Source organism: Gorilla gorilla, chromosome 20 (assembly GCF_029281585.2).
Source record: "Gorilla gorilla gorilla isolate KB3781 chromosome 20, NHGRI_mGorGor1-v2.1_pri, whole genome shotgun sequence".
Taxonomy (NCBI): domain Eukaryota; kingdom Metazoa; phylum Chordata; class Mammalia; order Primates; family Hominidae; genus Gorilla; species Gorilla gorilla.
In genome coordinates this window covers 48,979,776-49,002,767 of record NC_073244.2, presented here as the reverse complement: position 1 = coordinate 49,002,767, position 22,992 = coordinate 48,979,776, and the positions used below count along the sequence as shown (strand labels likewise).

The following is a 22,992-nucleotide window of genomic DNA, read 5'->3' as shown; positions in this document are numbered from 1 at the left end:
CAAAAATAGACAAATGAGATTATATCAAGCTGAAAATGTTCTGCACAGCAAAGAAAACAATCAGTAGAGTGAAGAGACAACCTACAGTAAGGGTGAAAATATTTATACACTAGACATTCAATAAGGGATAAGCAAAATATATAAGGAACTTAATAGCAAAAAAATCTGATTTTAAGATGCGCAAGGGATTCGAGTAAACATTTCTCAAAAGAGACATACAAATGGCCAATGGGTATATGAAAAAATGCTCAACATCACTAATCATCAGGGAAATGCAAATCAAAACCACAATGAGATACTATCTCACCTCAGTTAAAATGCCTATTATCAAAAGATAACAAGTGTTGGTGAGGATGTGAAGAAAGGGAATCATTACACACCATTGGTGGAAATGTAAATTAGTACGCTATTACAGAAAACTGGAGATTTCTCAAAAAAACAAAAATAGAACTACCATACGATCCAGCAATCTCATCTCACTGCTAGGTAGACATCCAAAAACAAAACAAAACAAAACAAAACAAAAAAGGAAATCAATATATCAAAGAGATATCTTCACTCAAGAGGGTTAATTGACTCACAGTTCTGCATGGCTGGAAGGTCAGGAAACTTACAATTATGGTGGAAGGTGAAGGGGAAGCAGGCACCTTCTGTATAAGGTGGCAGGAGAGAGAGAGAGAAAGCAGGGGAAACTGCCGCTTTTAAACCATCAGATCTCATGAGAACTCCCTCACCATCACGAGAACAGCATGGGGAAAACCGCCCCCATTATCCAATCATGGCTCAAGCCATCCTTCCACCTCAGACTCCAGAGTAGTTCAGACTACAGGCTACAGGCAGATGCCACCATGCCTGGCTAATTTTTGTATTTTGTATAGAGACGGGGTTTCACCATGTTTCCCAGGCTGGTCTCAAACTCCTGAGCTTAAGCCATCCACCTGCCATGGCCTCCCAAAGGGCTGGGATTCCAGGTGTGAGTCACTGCACCTGGCCAGATTAGTAGTTTCTTAGCTATGATACCAAAGGCATAAACAAGAAAAGAAAAAATAGATAAATTAGAGTATATCAAAATTAACAATTTTTTTAGTTGTTTTTTATTTTTTGCTTCAAAGGGCACTATCAAGAAAGTGAAAGGAAAGTCTACAAAATGAAAGAAAATGTTTGCAAATAGCATATCTGACAAGGCCCTTGTATTCAGAATATACGAAGACCTCTTACAGCTCAACAATAAAAAGGCAATTCAATTTAAAATTGGAAGTGGATTTGAACGATCACTTTTCCAAAGAAGATATACAAATGGCCAATACACACACGAAAGGATGTGCAACATCATCAGTCATTAGAGAAATGCAAATAAAACCCATAAGTAGTACCACTTCACACCCACCAGCTTTTGTATCCACTTGCCAGTCTATAATCCATGTTCAATAACTGGCTGCCTGGTGAATACAGCTCACCTCAGAGCTGTTCATGAGCATAGGATTTATACAGCACAGTCACACGATATGACATAGGCAGTTTTTATTTCCTTAACTACTTTCAGACACTACGTGGCCAGGCGTGGTGGCTCATGCCTGTAATCCCAGCACTTTGGGAGGCTGAGGCAGGCAGATCACGAGGTCAGGAGTTCGAGATCAGCCTGGACAACCTGGTGAAACCCTGTCTCTACTAAAAATACAAAAATTAGCTGGGCATGGTGGCGGGCACCTGTAATCCCAGCTGCTCGGGAGGCTGAGGCAGGATAATTGCTTGAACTGGGGAGGCAGAGGTTGCAGTGAGCCGAGATAGCGCCACTGTATCCAGCCTGGGCAACAGAGAAATACTCCGTCTCAAAAAAAAAAGAGACACTAGGCTATAGCTCAGATTCCACAAGTATCTCTATCTAAGGGATATGAATGAGTGAATGAGGCAAAATAGGGAAGAGAAGAAGGGCTTTATTTATTTATTTATTTATTTTGAGATAGAGTCTCGCTCTGTTGTCCAAGCTGGAGTGTGGTGGCGCAATTTTGGCTCACTGCTACCTCTGCCTCCCAGATCGCGGTTGAAGCAATTCTCCTGCTGCCTCAGCCTCCCGAGTAGCTGGGATTACAGGCACACGCCACCATGCCCAGCTAATTTTTGTATTTTTAGTAGAGATGGGGTTTCACCATGTTGGCCAGGCTGGTCTTGAACTCCTGAGCTCGTGATCCACCCACCTTGGCCTCCCAAAGTGCTGGAATTATAGGCATGAGCCACCACGCCCAGCCGGGTTTTAATTTTTATCTACTGCTTTAACTTTCACTTCAGTGTGTTGGAGTGTGGTGGACAAGCACTCTTCCTCACTCTGCCATCCTGTTTCTGTTGATATTTTCAACCATTCAGCTATGGATGTCTGAAGCCTCTCTTTGACAGTGATAGACAATTTCCTTGACATTATTAATTGCTTATTTTTCCATTGACTTATAAATGAGAAAAATATAATAAAAATGGGAAGCTATCAACAAATTCTGCTGGATATTGATTATAATCACAGTGACTAAGTTAGGCATCCATTTTAAAATCCAGAGTTACTATGTATTTGTTTCTGTATGCTGCCTATCTGAAGTAAATTTCTGTCTCTACCGCTTGCTTCTACTGTAACAGCCTCATGCCATTTCCCTTCCTGTTTCCTTTCACACCCCCCAGTATATTTTATAAAATAATTTTTACTAAATACTGCTGTAAATTTAACATGTATTATGACAAATGCATGTAACAGTTGTAAAACAAAGAATTACCTCCCTTTAACATCTGAGAAAATTGAGTTCAGAAAGGATAGTAATTGGCCTACAAAAATTCTGGACACTTAGTACACAAAGGGAAATTAACAAATCATGGTGCATATACAATGGAGTCCTGAAAACAATAAGAATGATGATGGGAAAATTAGGCTTATAAAACCCTTAGAATAAAACGTCATTCTCAAACGAGTCAAACATGGAAAGATAGTCTTAAAATTGTTAACAATGGTTGCCTCTGCAAATAGACCATATATAAGCTTCTTTCTGAAGAAAATGGTGGATACAGGAATACCAGTGGCACACCTTGGGAATAGTAAGAAAGTAACTGACAGGGCCCAGTGGCTCACACCTGTAATCCCAGCACTTTGGGAGGTCGAGGCAGGCAGATCACCTGAGGTCAAGAGTTCAAGACCAGCTTGGCCAACACGGCGAAACCACATCTCTACTAAATATACAAAAATTAGCTGGGCGTGGTGGCATTTGCCTATAATCCCAGCTATTTGGGAGGCTGAGGGAGGAGAATCGCTTGAACCTGGGAGACGGAGGTTGCAGTAAGCTGAGATCATGCCACTGCACTACAGCCTGGGCGAAAGAGTGAGCCTCCATCTCAAAAAAGAAAAAAAAAAAAAAGAACTGATAGAAGCAAACATCATTTAAATATTCTTTATTTTTTTGCATTATGAAATAGTTTAAATATACAGAAAGATACAGAGAGTAAGAACTGACTCATATACTCACAGCCAGCTTTATCAAATTTTAAGAATTGGCTATACAGTATTTGCTTATTTTTAAAAGAAATAAATAAAGGTATTTTCATTTGCATCCTTTCCCCAATCTCAGTTGTCTTTCTCCCTGCAGGTCACCACTGTTCTGAATCTGATGATTATTTTATGAATTCTTTTAGATTCTTTTTATATAGTATTTAGCCATGAAAGAAAATACATAACACTAATTTGCATGTTTTGAAATTGTACGTTATACTGTATTATACAAAATACTCTGTAGTTCAATTTCATTAATACTATTTTTGAGGTTTACCCATGTTGACAGAAATATCTCTATTATTCATTTTAGTTTGCATTCTATCTTGTATTTAACCTAATGGTTAGATTGCTTTCAACTTCTCATTCTCACAGTTCTGCAATGGACCATCATATGTATCTCCTTGAAACACGAGGAGAGACTATGTAGAGGTTTAAACATGGAATTGCTGGGTCAAAGACTATTCACATCTTCAACTTTACTAGACATTGCCAAATTATGCTAAACACAACTACTTCCAATAGCACCGTATGAGTGTTCCTATTGCTCCACATCTTTCCAGTAATTGGCACTCTAATGCTTTTGCCAATGTGAGGATTTTGAAATAGTTCATTGTGATTTTATTTTGCATTTCCCTTACTACTAGTGAATCCCCTTACTACTAGTAATAACCCCAAATCCAATCTTTCTCTACTGGTATGAACCATCATCATATGCAGTTTCTACAAATAGATTCGATATTTTTCTTGCTGCTCTTAAGAATTTATACCTCATAAATTTCAGAACAAACCTGTGAAGCTAAAGGGCAAAACAAAACCAAAAACAAACAAACAAAAAAAACCACTGAAACATTTTGGCTGGAATTGCAGTAAATTTGATAATTAGGAAGAATCGCCAACTTTATTATATTGAGTCTCTGCAGTCTAGGCTATATAATGCTCCTTGATTTATTTTCTTGTTACTTTTCCGTTTTATGCGTTTAGAAAATCTACTGTTTTATATTTAAGTATTAATTACATGTCTCCACCTCTGGAATTTTACTCCATGAGAATGTGGCCTTTGTATTGCTCACTGTCATTTCCTCATACCTAAAACAGTGTCTGACAAATAGTAATTACTCAATATTAACAGAATGAATGCCTATATTATTTGTGTATCTATCTGTTGTTTTCTTCCCTTAATCCCCTTTTGATTTCAATTTTGCAACCACTGGATAAATAATTTTAAAACTTTACATTTTTCTATAGGATGGAACACTTTACATGCCTTCTAAATTACCTGAATTTAACCATACAATTAGCTGGGGGTAGTGCTTTTTTTTTTTTTTTTTTTTTTTTGAGATGGAGTCTTGCTGTATTGCCCAGGCTGGGGTGCAGTAGCACGATCTCAGCTCACTGCAACCTCTGTCTCCTGGGTTCAAGCAATTCTCCTGCCTCAGCCTCCTGAGTAGCTGGGATTACAGGCGTGCGCCACCACACCTGGCTAACTGTTGTATTTTTAGTAGAGATGGGGTTTCACCATGTTAGGCAGGCTGGTCTCGAACTCCTGACCTCATAATCCACCCACCTCGGCCTCCCAAAGTGCTGGGATTACAGGAATGAGCCACTGCTCCTGGCCAGGGTGTGGTGCCTATTTAAGGGGATCACATGAATTTCTATGTTTATTGATTTCTTTTGGTTAATTGTGACCATTTCTATTCCTTCCTTTATTTAAATGTAGGTTCTGCATTCTTCCCAGTGAATTCTATTTTTCTTAATTGGCTTATCCAATTCATTATCTTTAGAAACTTCCTAAAACTGGCTGTCAATGTTATAGTTCCACTACCTGAGTTTATAACAACTACTAAGCTACAGTACAAAGACTGCCATTTATGTTCTAACATTTTTAGATTTTCCAAATTCTGAACTGGTGTTTTGCAGGAATGCTCCACTTTGTCCAATAAGGAATCTTGTTTTGTGAGGAGTAGATGAGTTAATATATGTAGAGTATGTAAGACAGTGCCTGATGTGTAGTGGGCACTCAATACATGTTAGCTATTATCATTTATTGAATATCTGCTATATTTGACAGACTATATGAAGTATTTTACATGCAAATTTCTCATTTAATATGCATCAATCTACAACAGACACTATTTCACTTAATACTTACATTTCTACAGTACAGTATCCTATATTATTCCTATTTTAAGATTTAAAGAAAACCCTGAGGTTTAGATAAGCAAATTGCTCAACGTCACGCAATGCCATAGTAGTGTTGGAGCTATGATTTTCCAGAATCTAAGCTCTTAGTCCTGGGAAGTGCCTAGTGCCCAAAGAAGAAGACTGGAATAAAACAAGGCTGAATGGTGTGTAAGAACCAAATAACAAAAGCCTTGCAGACAATTTTAAAGGCTGTGAATATTAGTCTAAGAACAATAACAAGCAAAAAAAAAAAAAGTTTTAACTGGAGATAGTAACATGTGTTTTCTTTTCTCTTCTTTTCTTTTTATTTTGAGACGGAGTTGCACTCTTGTTGCCCAGGTTGGAGTGCAATGGCGCCTTCTCGGCTCACTGCAACCTCTGCCTCCCGGGTTCAAGCGATGCTCCTGCCTCAGCCTCCAGAGTAGCTGGGATTACAAGCGTGCACCACCACGCCCGGCTAATTTTGTATTTTTAGCAGAGATGGAGTTTTGCCATGTTAGTCTGGCTGGTCTCAAACTCCTGACCTTGGGTGATCTCCCTGCCTTGGCCTCCCAAAGCGCTGCGATTACAGGCATGAGCCATCACACCCGGCCCATATGTGTTTTCTTATTCTTTAAAAAGAACACTTTGAGGCTGGGCGTGGTGGCTCATGCCTGTAATCCCAGCACTTTGGGAGGCCGAGACAGACAGATCACTTGAGATCAGGAGTTCAAGACCAGCCTGGCCAACATGGCAAAACCCCATCTCTACTAAAAAATACAAAAATTAGCCAGGCATGGTGGTGCATGTCTATAGTCCCAGCTACTCGGGAGGCTGAGGCATGAGAATTGCTTGAACCCTGGAGGCGGAGGCTGGGAGTCAGAGGTTGCAGTGAGCTGAGATCGTCCCACTGCACTCCAGCCTGGGCAACACAGCAAGACATTGTCTCAAAAAGAAAAAAAACAAAAAAAAGATCTGTTTGAGTGCATTGTGGGAAATGGATTTAAAGGTAGCAAAAATAAATACAGGAAGACCTGTTTGAAAGCTATATTAGTAATCAGAGTGAGATGAATCAGACCAAGGTGACAACATTAAAGATAAAAAACAGTATAAATTCTAGAAACATTTAGGACTCAGGATCTATAGGACTTGGTGATTGACTGGGTTGGGTGGTGAGAGTGACTCCCCAATGTGAATTCTCTGGTGATGAGCAAGGTGTGCATGCTGCCTGAAGGTTTTTTTGCATTCCTTACATTCATAGGGTCTCTCTCCAGTATGAATTCTCTGATGTTGGGCAAGGGATCCACAGTAACTAAAAGCCTTTCCACAAACAGTACATTCATAAGGTTTCTCTCCAGTATGAACTCGCTGATGTTGAGTAAGGGACGAGTCATTGCTAAAAGCCTTCCCACATTCGATACATTCATAGGGTTTCTCTCCAGTATGAACTCTTTGATGCTGAGCAAGGTAGGCAATCTGGCTGAATGCTTTCCTACATTCCTGACACTTATAAGGTTTTTCTCCAGTATGAATTCTCTGATGTTGAGCAAGGTGTGAATTCTGGCTAAAGGCCTTCCCACATTCCTTACATTCATAGGGTCTCTCTCCAGTATGTATTCTCTGATGTACAGTAAGGTATGCACGAAGGCTAAATGCTTTCCCACAGACATTACATTCATAGGGTTTCTCTCCTGTATGAACTCTCTGGTGTTGAGCAATGGATGATCTGTTGCTAAATGCTTTCCCACATTCGATACATTCATAGGGTTTCTCTCCTGTATGAACTCTCTGATGTTGAGCAAGGTAGGCAAACTGGCTGAAGGCTTTTCGACATACCTTACATTCGTAAGGTTTTTCTCCAGTATGAACTCGCAGATGTTGAACTAGGTGTGCATTCTGACTGAAGGCTTTCCTACATTCCTTACATTCATAGGGTTTTTCTCCAGTATGAATCCTCTGATGTTGAACAAGATTTGATCTCTGGCTGAAGGCTTTTCCACACTCTATACATTTATAGGGTTTCTCTCCAGTATGAATTCTTTGATGAAGAGTAAGGGATGAACTCTGGCTGAAGACTTTTTCACAGTCATTACATTTCAAAAGTTTCTTCTCTGCACAGACACTCTTGGGCTTAATAGCCATTAAATTTTTTTTAAAGCTTCTCTTTTGTGTGTCATGTTTATGTACTTTCTCCTCTTTGGGGATTATCTTTTGTGTACAAAGCAGCGGGTTCTGATGAAAACTTCCCCAAGATTTATATTCTTGTTCTCTTTCATCAACAAGGGGTTCTTCATGAGTGATTATCTCTTCCTTGAAACACGCCTTCTGATTCCCTGGTTGCCTTTCAAAACAGCCCTCACATTTCCACTCTTCTCTCAAACTGGAGTATTCAAGGTTATAGCTTGTAAGTGTTTCTATTATCTTCTGGGATTGATGTTCTTCATAAAAGTCCTGCTTTGGGGTTAATTCTTCAGTCTCACATATAGGCTCCCAGCCTGAAAAGTAATAATAAGAAAAAATGTCTCCTCTATTGAGTATCAGAAAGTACATTTAATAAAGTACACCTGTAAAGTAAAATATGTGAATTAAATAGCAAAACCCACAGGAACATTGGCTTTTGCAGTTCTGAAGTGTACAAGAAGAGAAACTGAAAATAGGTCATACAGAAACCTAAGAAGGAATGATTAGAATTATAAAAGAAAAATCAGTAAATCTCAGGGCAGGAAGAAATTAGAGATGTGGTCAGAGTTGGTTACAATTTTATGCCTGTATTCATAAAATAGACACTGAAATAGTCTCCATCCTTTTAGCTGCTTCATTCAAGAACATTCACTGAACAAATATTTACCTTTTGCCAGATACTGTTCTGATGCTTTTAATATCACAAAACAAAGATCTTTACCTTCAGGGATGTTATTTTCTTAGAAGAGACAGAAAATAAGTGATAAATAAGTAAATTTCATTTTATGTTAGAAGATACTAAGTGCTTCAGAGAAAGAAAATCAGGGTAGGGGACGTCATGGGTACTGATGAAATTAGAGCTAGGAATGATTAACAAGTTAACATTTAAGCAAAGATTTGAAGAAAGTGAAAAAGTCAGTCAGTCATTCAAGTCTCTGGGGAAAAAGCATTCAGGGAAGAGGCAGCAGCTGGTTCAAAGGCCCAAAACTAGAAGCATGTTTAGTATGTCTGGGGAATATTAAGAAGGCCAGTGTGGCTATAGAGTGAGTAGTAGGATATAAAGTCAGGAGGTAAAAGGTAATGAGATTATTTAAGCTTCACAGGCCTTCTAAAGAATTTGGCTTTTACTCTGAGAGGGACAGTGTATTAGAACATTTTCACGTTGCTATAAAGACACTACCTGAGACTGGGTAATTTAATTGACTCACAGTTCTGCATGGCTGAGAAGGCCTCGGGAAACTTACAATCATGGCAGAAGATGAAGGGGAAGCATGCACCTTCTTTACAAGGTGGCAGGAGAGACAGAGAGAGGGAGAAAGGGGGGGAGGGGGGAGAGAGAGAGAGAGAGAGAGAGAGAGAGAGAGAGAGAGAGAGAGAGAGAGAGAGAGAAAGCAGGGAAACTGCCACTTTAAAACCATCAGGTCTCATGAGAACTTCCTCACTATCATGAGAACAGCATGAGGTAAACTGCCCCCAAGATCCAATCACTTCCCACCAGGTCCCTCCCTTAACACATCAGGATTACAATTCAAGATGAGATTTGGATGGGGACCCAGAGCCAAACCGTAACAGATGGTAATACAGCTCCATCCAAATCTCGTGTTGAAATGTAATCCCCAATGTTGGAGATGGGGCCTGATGGGAGGTGACCGGATCACGGGGGTGGAGTCCTCATGAATGGTTTAGTATCGTCCTGTTGGTAGTGTCATGATAGTGAATTCTCATGAGATCTGGTCCTTTAAAAGTGTGTGGCCCCTCCCCCATCTCTCATGCACTCCTGGCTTTTGCCAAGTGATGTGCCTGCTCTCTGTTCACCTTCTGCCATAATTGGAAGCTTCCTGAGACCTCCTCGGAGGAAGATGCCGCTATGCTTCCTGTACAGCCTGCAGAATTGACAGCCAGTTAAACCACTTTTCGTAGAAATTACCCAGTCTCAGGTATTATATTTCATTATAGCAGTGCAATGGCCTAACACAGATGGAGACCCATTGAAGTGGTTTGAGTAGAGAAGTAATAGCTGGTTGCTATTCCATGAAATCACCACAAAATGTGGTATATACATACAATAGATTATTCAGCCTTAAACGAGGAGGAAATTCTGACATATGCTATAATACAGGTATAACTTGAGGACATTACAGTAAGTGAAATAAGCCAGTCACAAAAGGACAAATACTGTATGATTCCACTTATATGAGGTACCTAAAGTAGTCTGGCAATACAGCAGACTAGTTATAATGACAAATCTTCCTGGTACAAAAAAGCTTACAATTTTGTAGAAATAGAAAAACTTTCTTTTAGCTGCATTACCAAGCTGGCAAGAAATTAAGGTAAATTCTCAGAGGTCAAACAGACTGTAGAAGGCACTTTCAAGTAAGTAAGGTGGAACTGAAGCTGGGAGCATCAATTTATCCCTGGTGAGTTTGGTCTTAGGCACATGTAACTGGAGTTTTAAGAAAAATAAACACAGAGAATGGGAAAGTGACAATATGTGAAGAGATAATAGCTGATAATTACCCAGAGTCCATTAATGGTCAGATAAAAAAAATCACAATAAATCCCAACTACAGCAGCTGAAATTTACATCTAGATACATCACATTGAAAATACAGAATAACCAGGGCAAGAAGAAGAAAGTTCTTAAAAGTTGCAAGGAAGAATATATTAATGAAAACTGACTTCTCAAAAGCAAGAACAGAAGCCAGAAAAGCATGGAATGGTATCTTTAAAGCACTCATAAAAATAATCTGTCACCAGGCACAATGGCTCACGCCTGTAATCCCAGCACTTTGGGAGGCTGAGGCGGGCAGATCACGAGCTCAGGAGTTTGAGACCAGCCTGGCCAACATAGTGAAACCCCCATCTCTACTAAAAATACAAAAAATTAGCCAGGCGTGGGGCACGCCCTGTAATCCCAGCTACTCGGGAGGCTGAGGCAGGAGAATTGCTTGAACGCGGGTTGGGGAGGTTGCGGTGAGCTGAGATTGCACCACTGCACTCCAGCCCGGGTGACAGTGCAAGACTCCATCTCAAAAAAAAAAAAAAAATCTGTCAATCTATGACTGACAGAGAAAGCTTCTTCTATGCATGGCAGCAAAACTATCATATAAATGAACAAAACAATAACAACAATAAAAGTTGATATGAATAGTATATAAATATTTATAAAGAAGTTACTTCAGGAAAAAGTTCTGGGACAGAATGGTGAACAGGGAAAATGACAAACCGATAATTTTTTTTTTTTTTTTTTTTTTGAGACAGAGCCTTGCTCTGTCACCTAGGCGGTAGTGTAGTGGCACGTTCTCAGCTCACTGTACCTTGAACTCCTGGGCTCAGGCGACCCTCCCACCTCAGCCTCCCAAGTAAATGGAACTACAGGCACACACCCCATACCCAGCTAATTTTTGCATTTTGTAGAGACGGGGTTTCACCATGTTGCCCAGGCTGGTCTCAAACTCCTAGACTCAAGTGATGCACCTGCCTTGGCCTCCCAAAGTGCTGGGATTACAGCCATAAGCCACCACACCTAGCCAAAAGTGGATAAATCTAAACAACACTAAATATAATATGGTCTAAATTAAATAAGTATAATAATGGTCTATTATACAACTTCATAAAGCAAAATAATAATTTAAGAAAAACAAGGAATAACTGAAATGAGGGTAAGTGAAGTTAAGACAGTCTAAGGTTCTTGGTGTTTTGTTTTGTTTTGTTTTGTTTTGTTTTTTTGAGATGGAGTTTTGCTCTTGTTGCCCAGGCTGGAGTGCAGTGGCACGATCTTGGTTCACTGCAACCTCCACCTCCTGGGTTCAAGCGATTCTCCTGCCTCAGCCTCCCAAGTAGCTGGGACTGCAGGTGCATGCCACCACGCCCAGCTAATTTTTGTATTTTTAGTAGAGACGGGGTTTCACCATGTTAGCCAGGCTGGTCTCGATTTCTTGACCTCGTGATCCACCCGCCTCGGCCTCCCAAAGTGCTGGGATTACAGGCGCGAGCCACCGTGCCTGGCTACGTTCTTCTATTTTTAGTGGTCAAATATAAAGATTAGAATTAATTTTAGGTTTTGTTAAGGTGACTATAAATGTTAGATTTTCTAAGGTAACCAGTACAGAATAGAAATAGATTGTAAAACATTCAAATTAGGAGATGGAGAAAAACCAAGAAATAAGAAAAATTTGAAAAGGCACAATTTATAAAAGAGAGTGAGATAGTGGAAAATAAATCCAAATCTATTAATAGTACCAAAAAATTTAACTGACCACCATCATTTGGTTAAAAGATAAAGGTTATCAGACTGGATTTTAAAAAATGTTTATCCAAATACTGCTTATAAGAGAAACACATAGCAAGCCAGAGAATAAAGGAGTAGGAAAAAACTACATCAAGTAAATATTAACAAAAGGCAAATATAGCTATAACAATATTAAGTGAATTCTTTTTGCTTAATCAGATAGTCACTAGAATTAAAGAGAGTAACAATAATATAAGAATTCACTAGAAAAATAAAACATTCTAAAAACATATGACCAAATGAAATACCTTCAAAATATAAAAAAAAACTGCTGTTACAATTACAAGAAAAAAATTTATGTATTTACCACCAGAGTAGAAGTTTCTTTAACATGTCTCCCAGTAATTGATGGCTCAAAGACATTTTTTTAAAATTCATAAGGACACAGAAGATTTGACCAGCACAGTTAATGAGCTTAACCTAATGAGCAAATATCAAACACTGTATTCAACAACCAGAAAATACATATTATTTTCAAGGACACAAAGAATATTTACCAAAACTAGCCCTAAGAAATAAAGCAAGTCTCAAAATACTTTCAATAAATGTATATTGAAGAGATCCCATTCTCTAACCGTCATACAATTAAACAAGTACCAAACAAAAGCCTTCAATTTCAAACTTCTAAATAATTCACGGATCAAGAAATCATTGAGAACCAGAAAAATAATGGACAACTTCATCTAATAAGTTTGAAAACTTACATCAAAACTAAAAATATTTAGAAAAAAATACCCTAATTGCCTCTAGGAGAAATAGAAAACCTAGAATTTTAGAACATATCAAATTGAATGATTAGTTTAAATTCTTTTAACAATAAAAATTCCAAGCCAAAATGAACAAAGTTCTACCAAACATTCAAAAAACAAATAATTTTTATTTTACACAAATGTTTCTAAAGAAGAAAAAGAGAATTTACGAGACTAATCAACCTTGATTCCTAAATCTGACAAGAAAGGAAAACTGAAGATCAAATTCACTAATAAATACAAATGCAAAACACCTAAACAAAATATTGGCAAACAGCAACTAGCAAAAAGTGGAAAAGATATAAAGATGGGTTTAACTTGGGAATGCAATGTTGGTTCAACATTTGAAAATGTATGTAATTTACCACATTAAGATGTGAAAAACTAAAACCTATTAAGAGGTAAAATCACCCACAGATGGAGAAAAACATTTGTTAAAACTCAAAAGTTTTCCACAATGAAACTCTAGCAAACAGGAATGAAAGGGTATGTACCAAAAACTTTTAAACATCAAAATTATTAAAAAACAAAATGCTAAAGTATTCTTATTAAGACCGGAAGTGGACAAGAATGCCTGTTATCACTACTTCGATTCATATTATACTGGAGATACAACAAAGGCAACAGAAAAAGAAATTAAGGTATAAGAATTGAAAATGAAGAAACTACCATTATTCACAAATATGTCTACTCATACATAAAATCCAAACATATCTAAAAATATTATTAACAGGAGAGATTGGCAAGGTTGCTGGATATAAGGCCAATGCATACAAAGTTAATTTCATTTCTATATATGAGCAACAAACAGAAAATATAGATAACATTTAACACAGCAACAAAACTAATATGTTTAATGTTTACAATTAATCTAACAGAAAATGTGCAAAGCCTTTTTTGGAGAAAATTATAAAACACTGAAAAAAGTGAAAAAACCTAAATAAATGGAGAGCTATACCATGTTAATGAATTTTTAAAATTTCCAGAATTGATTACAGAATAAATAAAATTTGAATCAAAAGTTAAAATTTGAATCAAAAGTTAACAGCATTTTGTTGTTTTCTGATAGAAATTTACAAGTTGACCCTAAACTTTATATTGATGTCCAAAGGGCAAACAAGAAATTCTAAAGAACTTAAACAAGCTGTAGAGATTTTCCCTAGCAGATAATTATCCTTCTAATAAACTATTTTTATTAAGACAGTATGGTACTGGTATAAGGAAACAGATCAATGAAATTGAATAAAGCTTAAAGTCAAACCCATATATAGACTAAAACTTGGTATATTAAGAGGTAACATTCAGAAAAACAGGCAGAGGGAGCATTTATTCAAAAAATATCTGGGACCTTTGGTTTTCCATAAGATACAGAAATTAAATTCTTATTTAAAATAATCCTCAAAAATAAGTTCCAATTGGATTATGGACCTACATATAAAAGGACAATCTTTAAAAGACTATTTTCAGATATCTATATGAACTCAGAACATAGAAAGGTTTCTTAAAGTATCAAAAACATAAGCTACAGGCTGGGTGCAGTGGCTCACGTCTGTAATCCCAGCACTTTGGAAGGCTGAGGCTGGCGGATCACCTGAGATCAGGAGTTGGAGACCAGCCTGGCCAACATGGTGAAACCTCGTCTCTACTAAAAATACAAAAAAATTAGCCAGGCGTGGTGGTGGGTGCCTGTAGTTCCAGTTACTGGGGAGGCTGAGGCAGGAGAATCACTTGAACCCAGGAGGCAGAGGTTGCAGTGAGCCGAGATCATGCCACTGCACTCCAGCCTGGGCAACAGAGCGAGACTCTGTCTCAAAAAAAAAAAAAAGTTACAGATACACACACACACACACACACACACACACACACACACGACAACCTCCCCCACAATGAGCACCGTAGGAAAAATCACACATGCAACCTGTTTTTCCTCTTCTCTCGCACCACAATAAACACAGAAGGCTTCTGTGACTGAATGTGGGGATTTCTCTCCACCAACAAGCAAGCAATGAATTCTGCAGTGGGTGTCCTCTACCTTAGCTCTATTTTGATACTGTCTACCTGGAGATAGCATCAGATCCCTCAGGTTGAGGACTCAGTCCCCAAGGCTGCCTACACTTCTGATGCTCTGTAGAGCTCAAAAATTTATAAGAGGCCAGGCGCAGTGGTTCATGCCTGTAATGCCAGGACTTTGGAAGGCTGAGGCAGGCAGATCATGTGAGGTCAGGAGTTTGAGACCAGCCTAACATGGAGAAACCCTGTCTCTACTAGAAATACAAAAATTAGCTGGGCGTGGTGGCATGTGCCTGTAATTCCAGCTCCTGGGAAGGCTGAATCAGGACAATTGCTTGAACCCGGGAGGCGGAGCTTGCAGTGAGCCGAGACTGCACCACTGTACTCCAGCCTGGGTGACAGAGCGAGACTCTGTCACAAAAAAAAAAAAAAAGTTTATAAGACTACTACAAGATTTTTTAAAGACTGAGAGGCTTATGAAACTGAGAGGGGATGGGACTTATTAGAAAGGAGATAGGAAAGTAAGAGAAGGGAAATAATTAAAAATAACAAATGTGGGAGAACATCCTAAATGGCCCCAAATTTTTATGAAAACCTAGAACATTTGAGAAGAATTTGGAAGCCTGAAGAGTGAAGACGTGATACCTTTGAGTCAAGCTGAGCTGTCACGTGCAAAGATTTTTGCCAATTTCCTCTTCACTAACCTGAGCACAAGCCTTTTGTCAGCTCTCTCTTCACCATCCAGGGTGCTTTTCCTTGTTCCAACAATAATATCACACTTGGTTTGGAAAAGCAAAGTCCTGCAAATATGAAAAAAAAAAGTAGAATTTTGTCATGCTGTGGATATTCCAGAACTCACATTCAATCCTTAGCTCATCAGGGAAAAGGGAGTTTACAGTAAGCAAAAAGAGAAATGTGTAAAGGACATGTATTAGAAGGATAAGGAAGATGAAGCTTCAGGCATAGGCCAAGAATATGTTCACTGCCAAATCCACAAACACTAAGCCATTTGTTTGGCATAGGCAGCAGACATTCAGCCAAATTTTGCAGATATTATCCAAAAATTCACAATAGTGGTAGCAAAGAGCCCCTTTTGAGCAGAAGCTCAGTTTTGCAAGAAGATATCCTTACCCAGTGATACCAAGATCCTGTAGTTCTCTAGCATCACATTACTGTACAGATGTCTTTGAGAAGAATCCAGACAATCCCATTCCTCTTGGGAGAAGTCTACAGCCACATCTCTGAAGGTCACCAACTCCTGAAATGAAATAAATGGAAGAACCTTATCTCTTACCATATTCACCTCATTTCCTCTGCCCTAGGCACACTGGGCTCTCTCTGATATTACATCCTCAAATATGTAACCATGTTATCATATTTGTACTCAGGGCCTTTGTATATCTCAGATTATTCCAGTATAAAATAGCATTGCTTCCACCCCAATTCCCTATTTCCTCACCCTCCTTTATTTTTCTCCACTGCACTTAATTATTTTATTCATTGCCTGTTCTTCACCCTCCTCAACTAAAATTTAAGCTCCATGAGGGCAGAGTATGTTTTGGCTTTGGTCACTGCTTTATCCCCAGGTACAGAATAGAACCTGGCACATGTGAAGTATTCAAATTCTGACTCAGTTGAATTAATCAATGAGTGGTTTGAAGAAAATTTCAAGAAGCTAGAAAGGGATCAAAAACAATACCAGAAAGTATTCACTGTATCTCTGAAAACTGTGCTAGACCAAGCAGAGCAGAGCATCAATTCCATTAAAATTCAAATACTTTAATCCAGAGTTCCCAAAATTTTGTGTAAAGAAATGGGTGTTCTACTCATAATATTGCTTCTGCCTACAGGGGTTAGAGAAAGTTCTTAAAAACTTGACACTGAGCTGGGCTCACGCCTGTAATCCCAGCACTTTGGGAGGCCAAGACGGGTGGATCACCTGAGTTTAGGAGTTTGAGACCAGCCTGGCCAACATGGTGAAACACTGTCTCTACTAAAAATACAAAAATTAGCCAGGTGTGGTGGCACATGCCTGTAGTCCCAGCTACTCCAGAGGCTGAGGCAGGAGAATCGCTTGAACCCAGGAGGCGGAGGTTGCAGTGAGCCAAGATTGTGCCACTGCATTACAGCCTGGGCGGCAGGGCGAGACTCCATCTCAAAAACAAAACAAAACAAAACAAAAAAAACTTAATGCTGCTGTGATGCCACTGGATTCCAGGTTTCTATAATGTGACCACTTGCTGATGAAACAAACATACATTATATGTGTATGTATTAATTTAATTTTTTACAAAATTAAAAGATGTGAACCTGTCAATGCAACCTTTTGCATTTGACACAATTTTGTTACAGTTAAAGAAACTGTCTCTAGGCTGGGTGAGATGGCTCACACCTGTAATCCCAGCACTTGGGAGGCCGAGGCAGGTGGATCACTTGAGGAAAGGAGTTCCAGAACAGCCTGGCCAACATGGTAAAACGCTGTCTCTACTAAAAATACAAAAATTAGCTGGGCATAGTGGTGCGCACCTATAATCCCCGGTACTTGGGAGGCTGAGGCAGGAGAATCGCTTGAATCCAGGAGGCAGAGGTTGCGGTGAGCTGAGATTGGGCCACTGCACTCCAGCCTGGGCAACACAGCAAGACTTTGTCTCAAAAACAAAACAAAACAAAAGAAACTATCTCTACAGAAGCAAAATTCTTCAAGTTCAATGCTCGGTCACCTTTTTTCTTACTTAATTACAGGAAGTAGGTAAATCTCTCCCTCTCTGCTCCTGCTAACAATGCTTCCTAAAATGTTTTCCTTAGCTTATATAAATACATATAATAAATGTATAAATATTTATATATGACATACATATTTTCCACTGATTCTTGATAGTCAACAAAAATAATTTCTATGTCAACATAGGAGCTTAAATTCTGATCTTAAAATATTTGACCCCTAACAAATACTTGGTTTCAAAATCCATTCACAATTATCATTAAACCAGTCTGAAGCAAAACTACAGTTCCCACTTTTTCCTGTTTTCTTTCTGCTGTTAAAGAAACATGGCTTCCAGCTGAGAGAACAACTTCCCCTGATGCCTTGTCACTGATGAATGTTTTATTCCCCACATTCCTTGTACCACAGCACCTGAAGGTGAGGTAGGTCACCTCTTTGCTCTTATTTCCAAACCATTTCCTCCTCCCTAAAAGACATCTAGTTTTAAGCCTCATGAAATTAGGATATGTCAATCACAATCCCTCCTTGTGATATATATCTACTAATTTCTGATAGACACCAGTTCTCTGTCAGTTCTTAAATTCTTCAGCACCTGACTCACTGTTACTCTCTTCAATGCCATTCCTATCATTCTTTGGTCACTTCGATATCCACATAAATAATACTCCCGACAACCTCGCCTCTTAGTTCTCTGACCCCTCTCTCCTGGAATAGTCTCATCCTCTACCCTTCTACAGTCATTCATTCCCATGGTCATAACCCAGACCTTGTCAGTACCAGTCAGTACCAAACCCTTCATAACCTCAATTATCCCACTCTGACTTCTACCTCCTATACCTCAACTGTTGCCCTATGATACCCCAAACTGGATAGTTATTTGACTCCACCAGAAATCAAATTCTGGAGAAGTACAATTCACTGATCTTACCACTTTTTGCCACTTTTTCACTGTTCCTCATCCCCGAGTACCCTCACTTCCCAGCACAACCACCTGTTATAATCACCCCCTGCATATGCCCTTGTCTTCTCTGCCCCTCTCTCACTTAACTGTACTCACTTGGTTAAACCACAGCCATTTTTCTGCCTACTCTGTGCCTGTATCCTGCATAGCTGAACTCTGCTAGAGAAAATCATACCAACCATGCTAAGCAGTCTCACTTTAAATTCATGATCACTTAACCTCAAGTGGGCGGAAATGCTGCATGATACATTTCCCTAGTCCATTCATCCCTTCACTCTGCTAAATAACCATTTGATACTGTCCCCTCTCGCCTCACACCTTCAAGATCTCCTTCCCCATGCTCACTCTCAGCTGATAATCTTACTTTTTCTCTGAGAAAACAAAACCCATTGAAAGATAATTCCCACAAACTCCCACCACATCTACACATCCACCTGCACCTGTGCTTGTACACCCTAACATGCCCTTATTCCTATAACTGAACAACCCACTTTTCTAGAAAAGGCCAAACACTTCGCTCCTCTCACCTACTTAAGCACATTGTTCCAGCAATTCCTTTTTCTCCATTCATCTTCAAATTTCCCTTTCTACTGAATCTTTAACATCAGCCTGCCAACATATATCCATCTTTCTGAAACTTTGTCAGTTATGACTTTCTCCTTCAGTTACCACCCATTTCTTTCCTTCCTTTTTTTTTTTTTTTTGAGACAAAGTTTCACTCTTGTTGCCCAGGCTGGAGTGCCATGGCACCATCTCAGCTCACCACAACCTCCACCTCCCAGGTTCAAGCGATTCTCCTGCCTCAGCCTCCTGAGTAGCTGGGATTACAGGCATGCGCAACTACGCCCGGTTAATTTTTTGTGTTTTTAGTAGAGATGGGGTTTCTGCATGTTGGTCTGACTGGTCTCGAACTCCCGACCTCAGGTGATGCGCCCACCTCGGTCTCCAAAGTGCTGGGATTATAGGCGTGAGTCACCGTGCCCAGGCTCTCCTTCTCTTATAGCTAAACTTTTTGAAAGAGTTGTCTATGCTTTCTATTATTTCCACCCACCCCCGCCTATAAATAATGACATCATACAACTTATGTATTTAACAAGATCACTTTGGCTGCTCCATTGAGAACAGACTAAAAGAGAACAAGAGTGGAGGCAGAGAGAGAAGTTAGGAGAGTACCACAGTAACACAGGTGAGAGATGATGGTTCAGAACATAATGGAAGCAGTGGTGATAGTAAAAAGTACTCTGGGCCGGGTGCGATGGCTCACGCCTGTAATCCCAGCCTTTGGTAGGCCGAGGCAGGCGGATCACAAGGTCAAGAGATAGAGACCATCCTGGCCAACATGGTGAAACCCTGTCACTACTAAAAATACAAAAATTAGCTGGGCATGGTGGCACGTGCCTGTACTCAGGAGGCTGAGTCAAGAGAATCGCTTGAAGCAGGGAGAGGCATAGGTTGCAGAGAGTTGAGATTGTGCCACTGCACTCCAGCCTGGGTGACAGAGTGAGACTCCATCTCAAAAAAAAAAAAAAATAGTAGTCTGATTCTGGATGTATTTTGAAGTCTCTAATTTCCTGATAGAAGATGTTTAGCTTAAGCAATGGAGCCAGGGAAGTACGTTAAGAGTTTCCTAGATGAGTTTCCTAATTCTATCCTTGTCCCATTCAGTTTACTCTCAGTAGCAACCAGAGTGATGCTACCAAAATGAAAATCAGTTCATGTCACTCATGTTCCAAAACTACCAATGGCTCATTTCACTCCATTTGTAAGATGTTTGCATTTGACATATCTCTTATGCAACCAAATGAAGATGTAGGCAGTCAGGTATACAAGTCTAGAGTTCAAGAGAGAGGTCTGGGCTGTACACAATTTGGTAGTTGTTGGCATATACATGGTATTTGAGGCTATGAGACAGGATGAGATCACCAGGGTAGTAAGTGTAGAGAACAGGATGAGGGACTAAGACCTGCGACACCCAGTGGTAATGGGTGCTTACTAAAAATTAGAATGAATGAACGTTGTTTGGTTAGAGACTAGAGTGAGGAAGTTGGTCTGTATCCGTATCTGAGGGAACAGTATCCCAGGCAGAGAGAATAGCAAGTGCAAGGCCATGCATTAAGAATGCATGGGTGCAGTGGCTGGGTGCAGTGGCTGGGTGCGGTGGCTCACGCCTGTAATCCCAGCACTTTGGGAGGCCAAGGCGGGCGGATCACGAGGTCAGGAGATCGAGACCATCCTGGCCAGCATGGTGAAATCCCGTCTCTACTAAAAATACAAAAAATTAGCCAGGCGTGGTGGTGGGCGCCTGTAGTCCCAGCTACTTGGGAGGCTGAGGCAGGAGAATGGTGTGAACCTGGGAGGTGGAGCTTGCAGTGAGCCTAGATCGTGCCACTGTACTCCAGCCTGGAGACAGAGCAAGACTCCGTCTCAACAAAAAAAAAAAAAAAAAAAAAAAAAAAAAAAAAAAAAAATGTACTCACTGGCCAGGCATGGTAGCTCACGCCTGTAATCCCAGCACTCTGGGAGGCCGAGGCAGGTGGATCACCTGAGGTCTGGAGTTTCAGACCATCCTGGCCAACATGGTGAAACCCCGTCTCTACTAAAAATACAAAAATTAGCTGGGCGTGATGGCGCACACCTATCGTCCCAGCTACTCAGGAGTCTGAGGCAGGAGAATCGTTTGAACCCAGGAGGTGGATGTTGCCGTGAGCCATATTGAGCCACTGCACTCCAACCTGGCAACAGAGTGAGACTCTGTCTCAAAAAAAAAAAAAAAAAAAAAAAAAGAATAAATAAGAATGTACTCACCACATTACAAGGAAGCTAGTGTTGCTGGAACTGAGTGACTGAGTTAAAGACAGGATGAGAAAAATTAGATGAAGTCAGAGGGACAGTCAGGGACCAGATTATGCAGGGCCCTGCAGGTCAAGACAAGGACTTACGCGTTTATCTTGAATAAGATGGGAATCCAATGGAGAGTGTTGATAAGGGACATGACTGGTTACCCAGAAACGTTTCAGCAGAAGGAAAATTAGTACCTGCTTGTTTTGAAAAGCAGAGAGGTATTCAGGAAATCGAGAAAACACCAACACACCTGGTACATGGCTTTAAGAAGCCCAACAGCCATTCTTTCTTCCTCCTGGCTCTTCTCTTGGGAAATAGCAGTGGCCTCAGATGACTGAGATGGGGAAAAGAACATGAGAAACTAGACTTTTCTTGCAGCATCCAGAATCACCAGTCTAGACTTTTTACGATTCTCTTTCCTCCTCTTGCAACCTTCCCTCCAATAGAGAGAGCATAATGGAGACCTAGGAATTTGTTTGCATACAATTTAACTGATGCCTAAATCATTTCCCAATTCCTTAGGTTAACAACAGATGTTCTAGGCTTTACAAATACAGACTCAGAGGAATGTAAGTTTTCACATAAAGACACAGAACTAACAAATAAGAGCACCAAGATCAAATGAAAGAGGACCTGACCCCACAATCCTCCTCTCCAATAAATCAGTGATTCTGAAACTTGGTGGCACATTGATATGACTTGGGCTGGCTTTAAAAGCCTCTCCGTGGCACACAGTCTCTCACTCAATCCCCCACATAATCAGAGTCTGAAAAACTACAGTGCCAACCACCGTCTTACCCACGCCACAGTCAGAGGCCATGGGTATGGACTGCCTCACACGGGCACCGTTTCCCATACCGGCAAGGCTCAGACACCAGGGTATCTATCACAAGCGACAATCTCACAACCCAGTCACAAAGAGGCCGCGGGTATCGGCCCAACAAGGTGCAGCGAACAGTCGCCCGCTCCCGCCTCAACTCACAGCCTCACATTCCACGGTGCCATTGACTTCCTCGCACCCAGTCACACAGGACGTGGACAGGCACACGGGGTGACAGCCTCGCACTGAACGGTACCAACCTCCACTCGCACCGGAGTCACACAGATGGCCTGGGACGAGCTTCCGGAGACCCACACGCCACTCCTCAGCCCACTCCCGACCTGCAGAACAGAACTGGTGGAAGATCCCCTTCCTGCCCCGAAGGCTCGGGGAATCTGCACTCGGGTCTCACCGCTACCCTCAGTTGGATGGAACCCAGCCCCTACGGGCCCGGAAAGAAGCGCCTCAGCTGCCTCCGCCCCCGGAGGACACAAAGGGGCCGCCGGCCCAACTCCCGCGGGGTCCGCTGGGAAACGTAGTCCGGAGTAGAAAAGGTCACGGCGTCGCAGTGTCTGGCAGCAGCGGTGCAGCTCCGCGCAGGGTTTGTAACACGGCCTCCTCCCCACCAGGTCCTCCCACACTGGCCTCTCCCCGGCCTTCCAGAGAGCCCGAAAGTCCGGATTCCCTGCAGCTCCGAGCCTGGCCCGGTCATAGGGACGGGGCCCAGCGTCACA

At 40.7% G+C, this 22,992-nt stretch overlaps 1 protein-coding gene across 4 annotated transcripts; it reads right to left on the bottom strand.

The window, feature by feature from the left end:
* Positions 1 to 3,408: 3,408 nt before the first annotated feature.
* On the bottom strand, positions 3,409 to 22,992 carry LOC101130137 (zinc finger protein 570). Of its 4 annotated transcripts, none has more exons than XM_031004161.3 (5): positions 22,519 to 22,989; positions 21,689 to 21,772; positions 16,046 to 16,172; positions 15,619 to 15,714; positions 3,409 to 8,178 (listed from the first exon to the last, which is right to left on the bottom strand). In XM_031004161.3, the coding sequence occupies exons 2-5, from the start codon at positions 21,719 to 21,721 to the stop codon at positions 6,824 to 6,826; spliced, it is 1,611 nt and encodes a 536-aa protein (XP_030860021.1). In that variant the 5' UTR covers positions 21,722 to 21,772; positions 22,519 to 22,989; the 3' UTR covers positions 3,409 to 6,823. The 4 variants fall into 4 exon arrangements, with proteins under 4 accessions (XP_030860021.1, XP_018871418.1, XP_018871419.1 ...); XM_019015873.3 differs by lacking the exon at positions 22,519 to 22,989 and adding an exon at positions 22,421 to 22,505; XM_019015874.4 differs by lacking the exon at positions 21,689 to 21,772 and having other exon boundaries at positions 22,519 to 22,992.

What these genes read in the sequence shown, in the direction of transcription:
- LOC101130137 (XM_031004161.3), bottom strand. Translation starts at nt 21,721, where the DNA reads ATGGCTGTTGGGCTTCTTAAAGCCATGTACCAG. An exon ending in CAGGATCTTGGTATCACTGG is followed by an intron (nt 15,715 to 16,045) that starts GTAAGGATATCT and finishes TCATATTTGCAG; the next exon opens with GACTTTGCTTTTCCAAACCA. An exon ending in GACAAAAGGCTTGTGCTCAG is followed by an intron (nt 8,179 to 15,618) that starts GTTAGTGAAGAG and finishes ATTACTTTTCAG; the next exon opens with GCTGGGAGCCTATATGTGAG.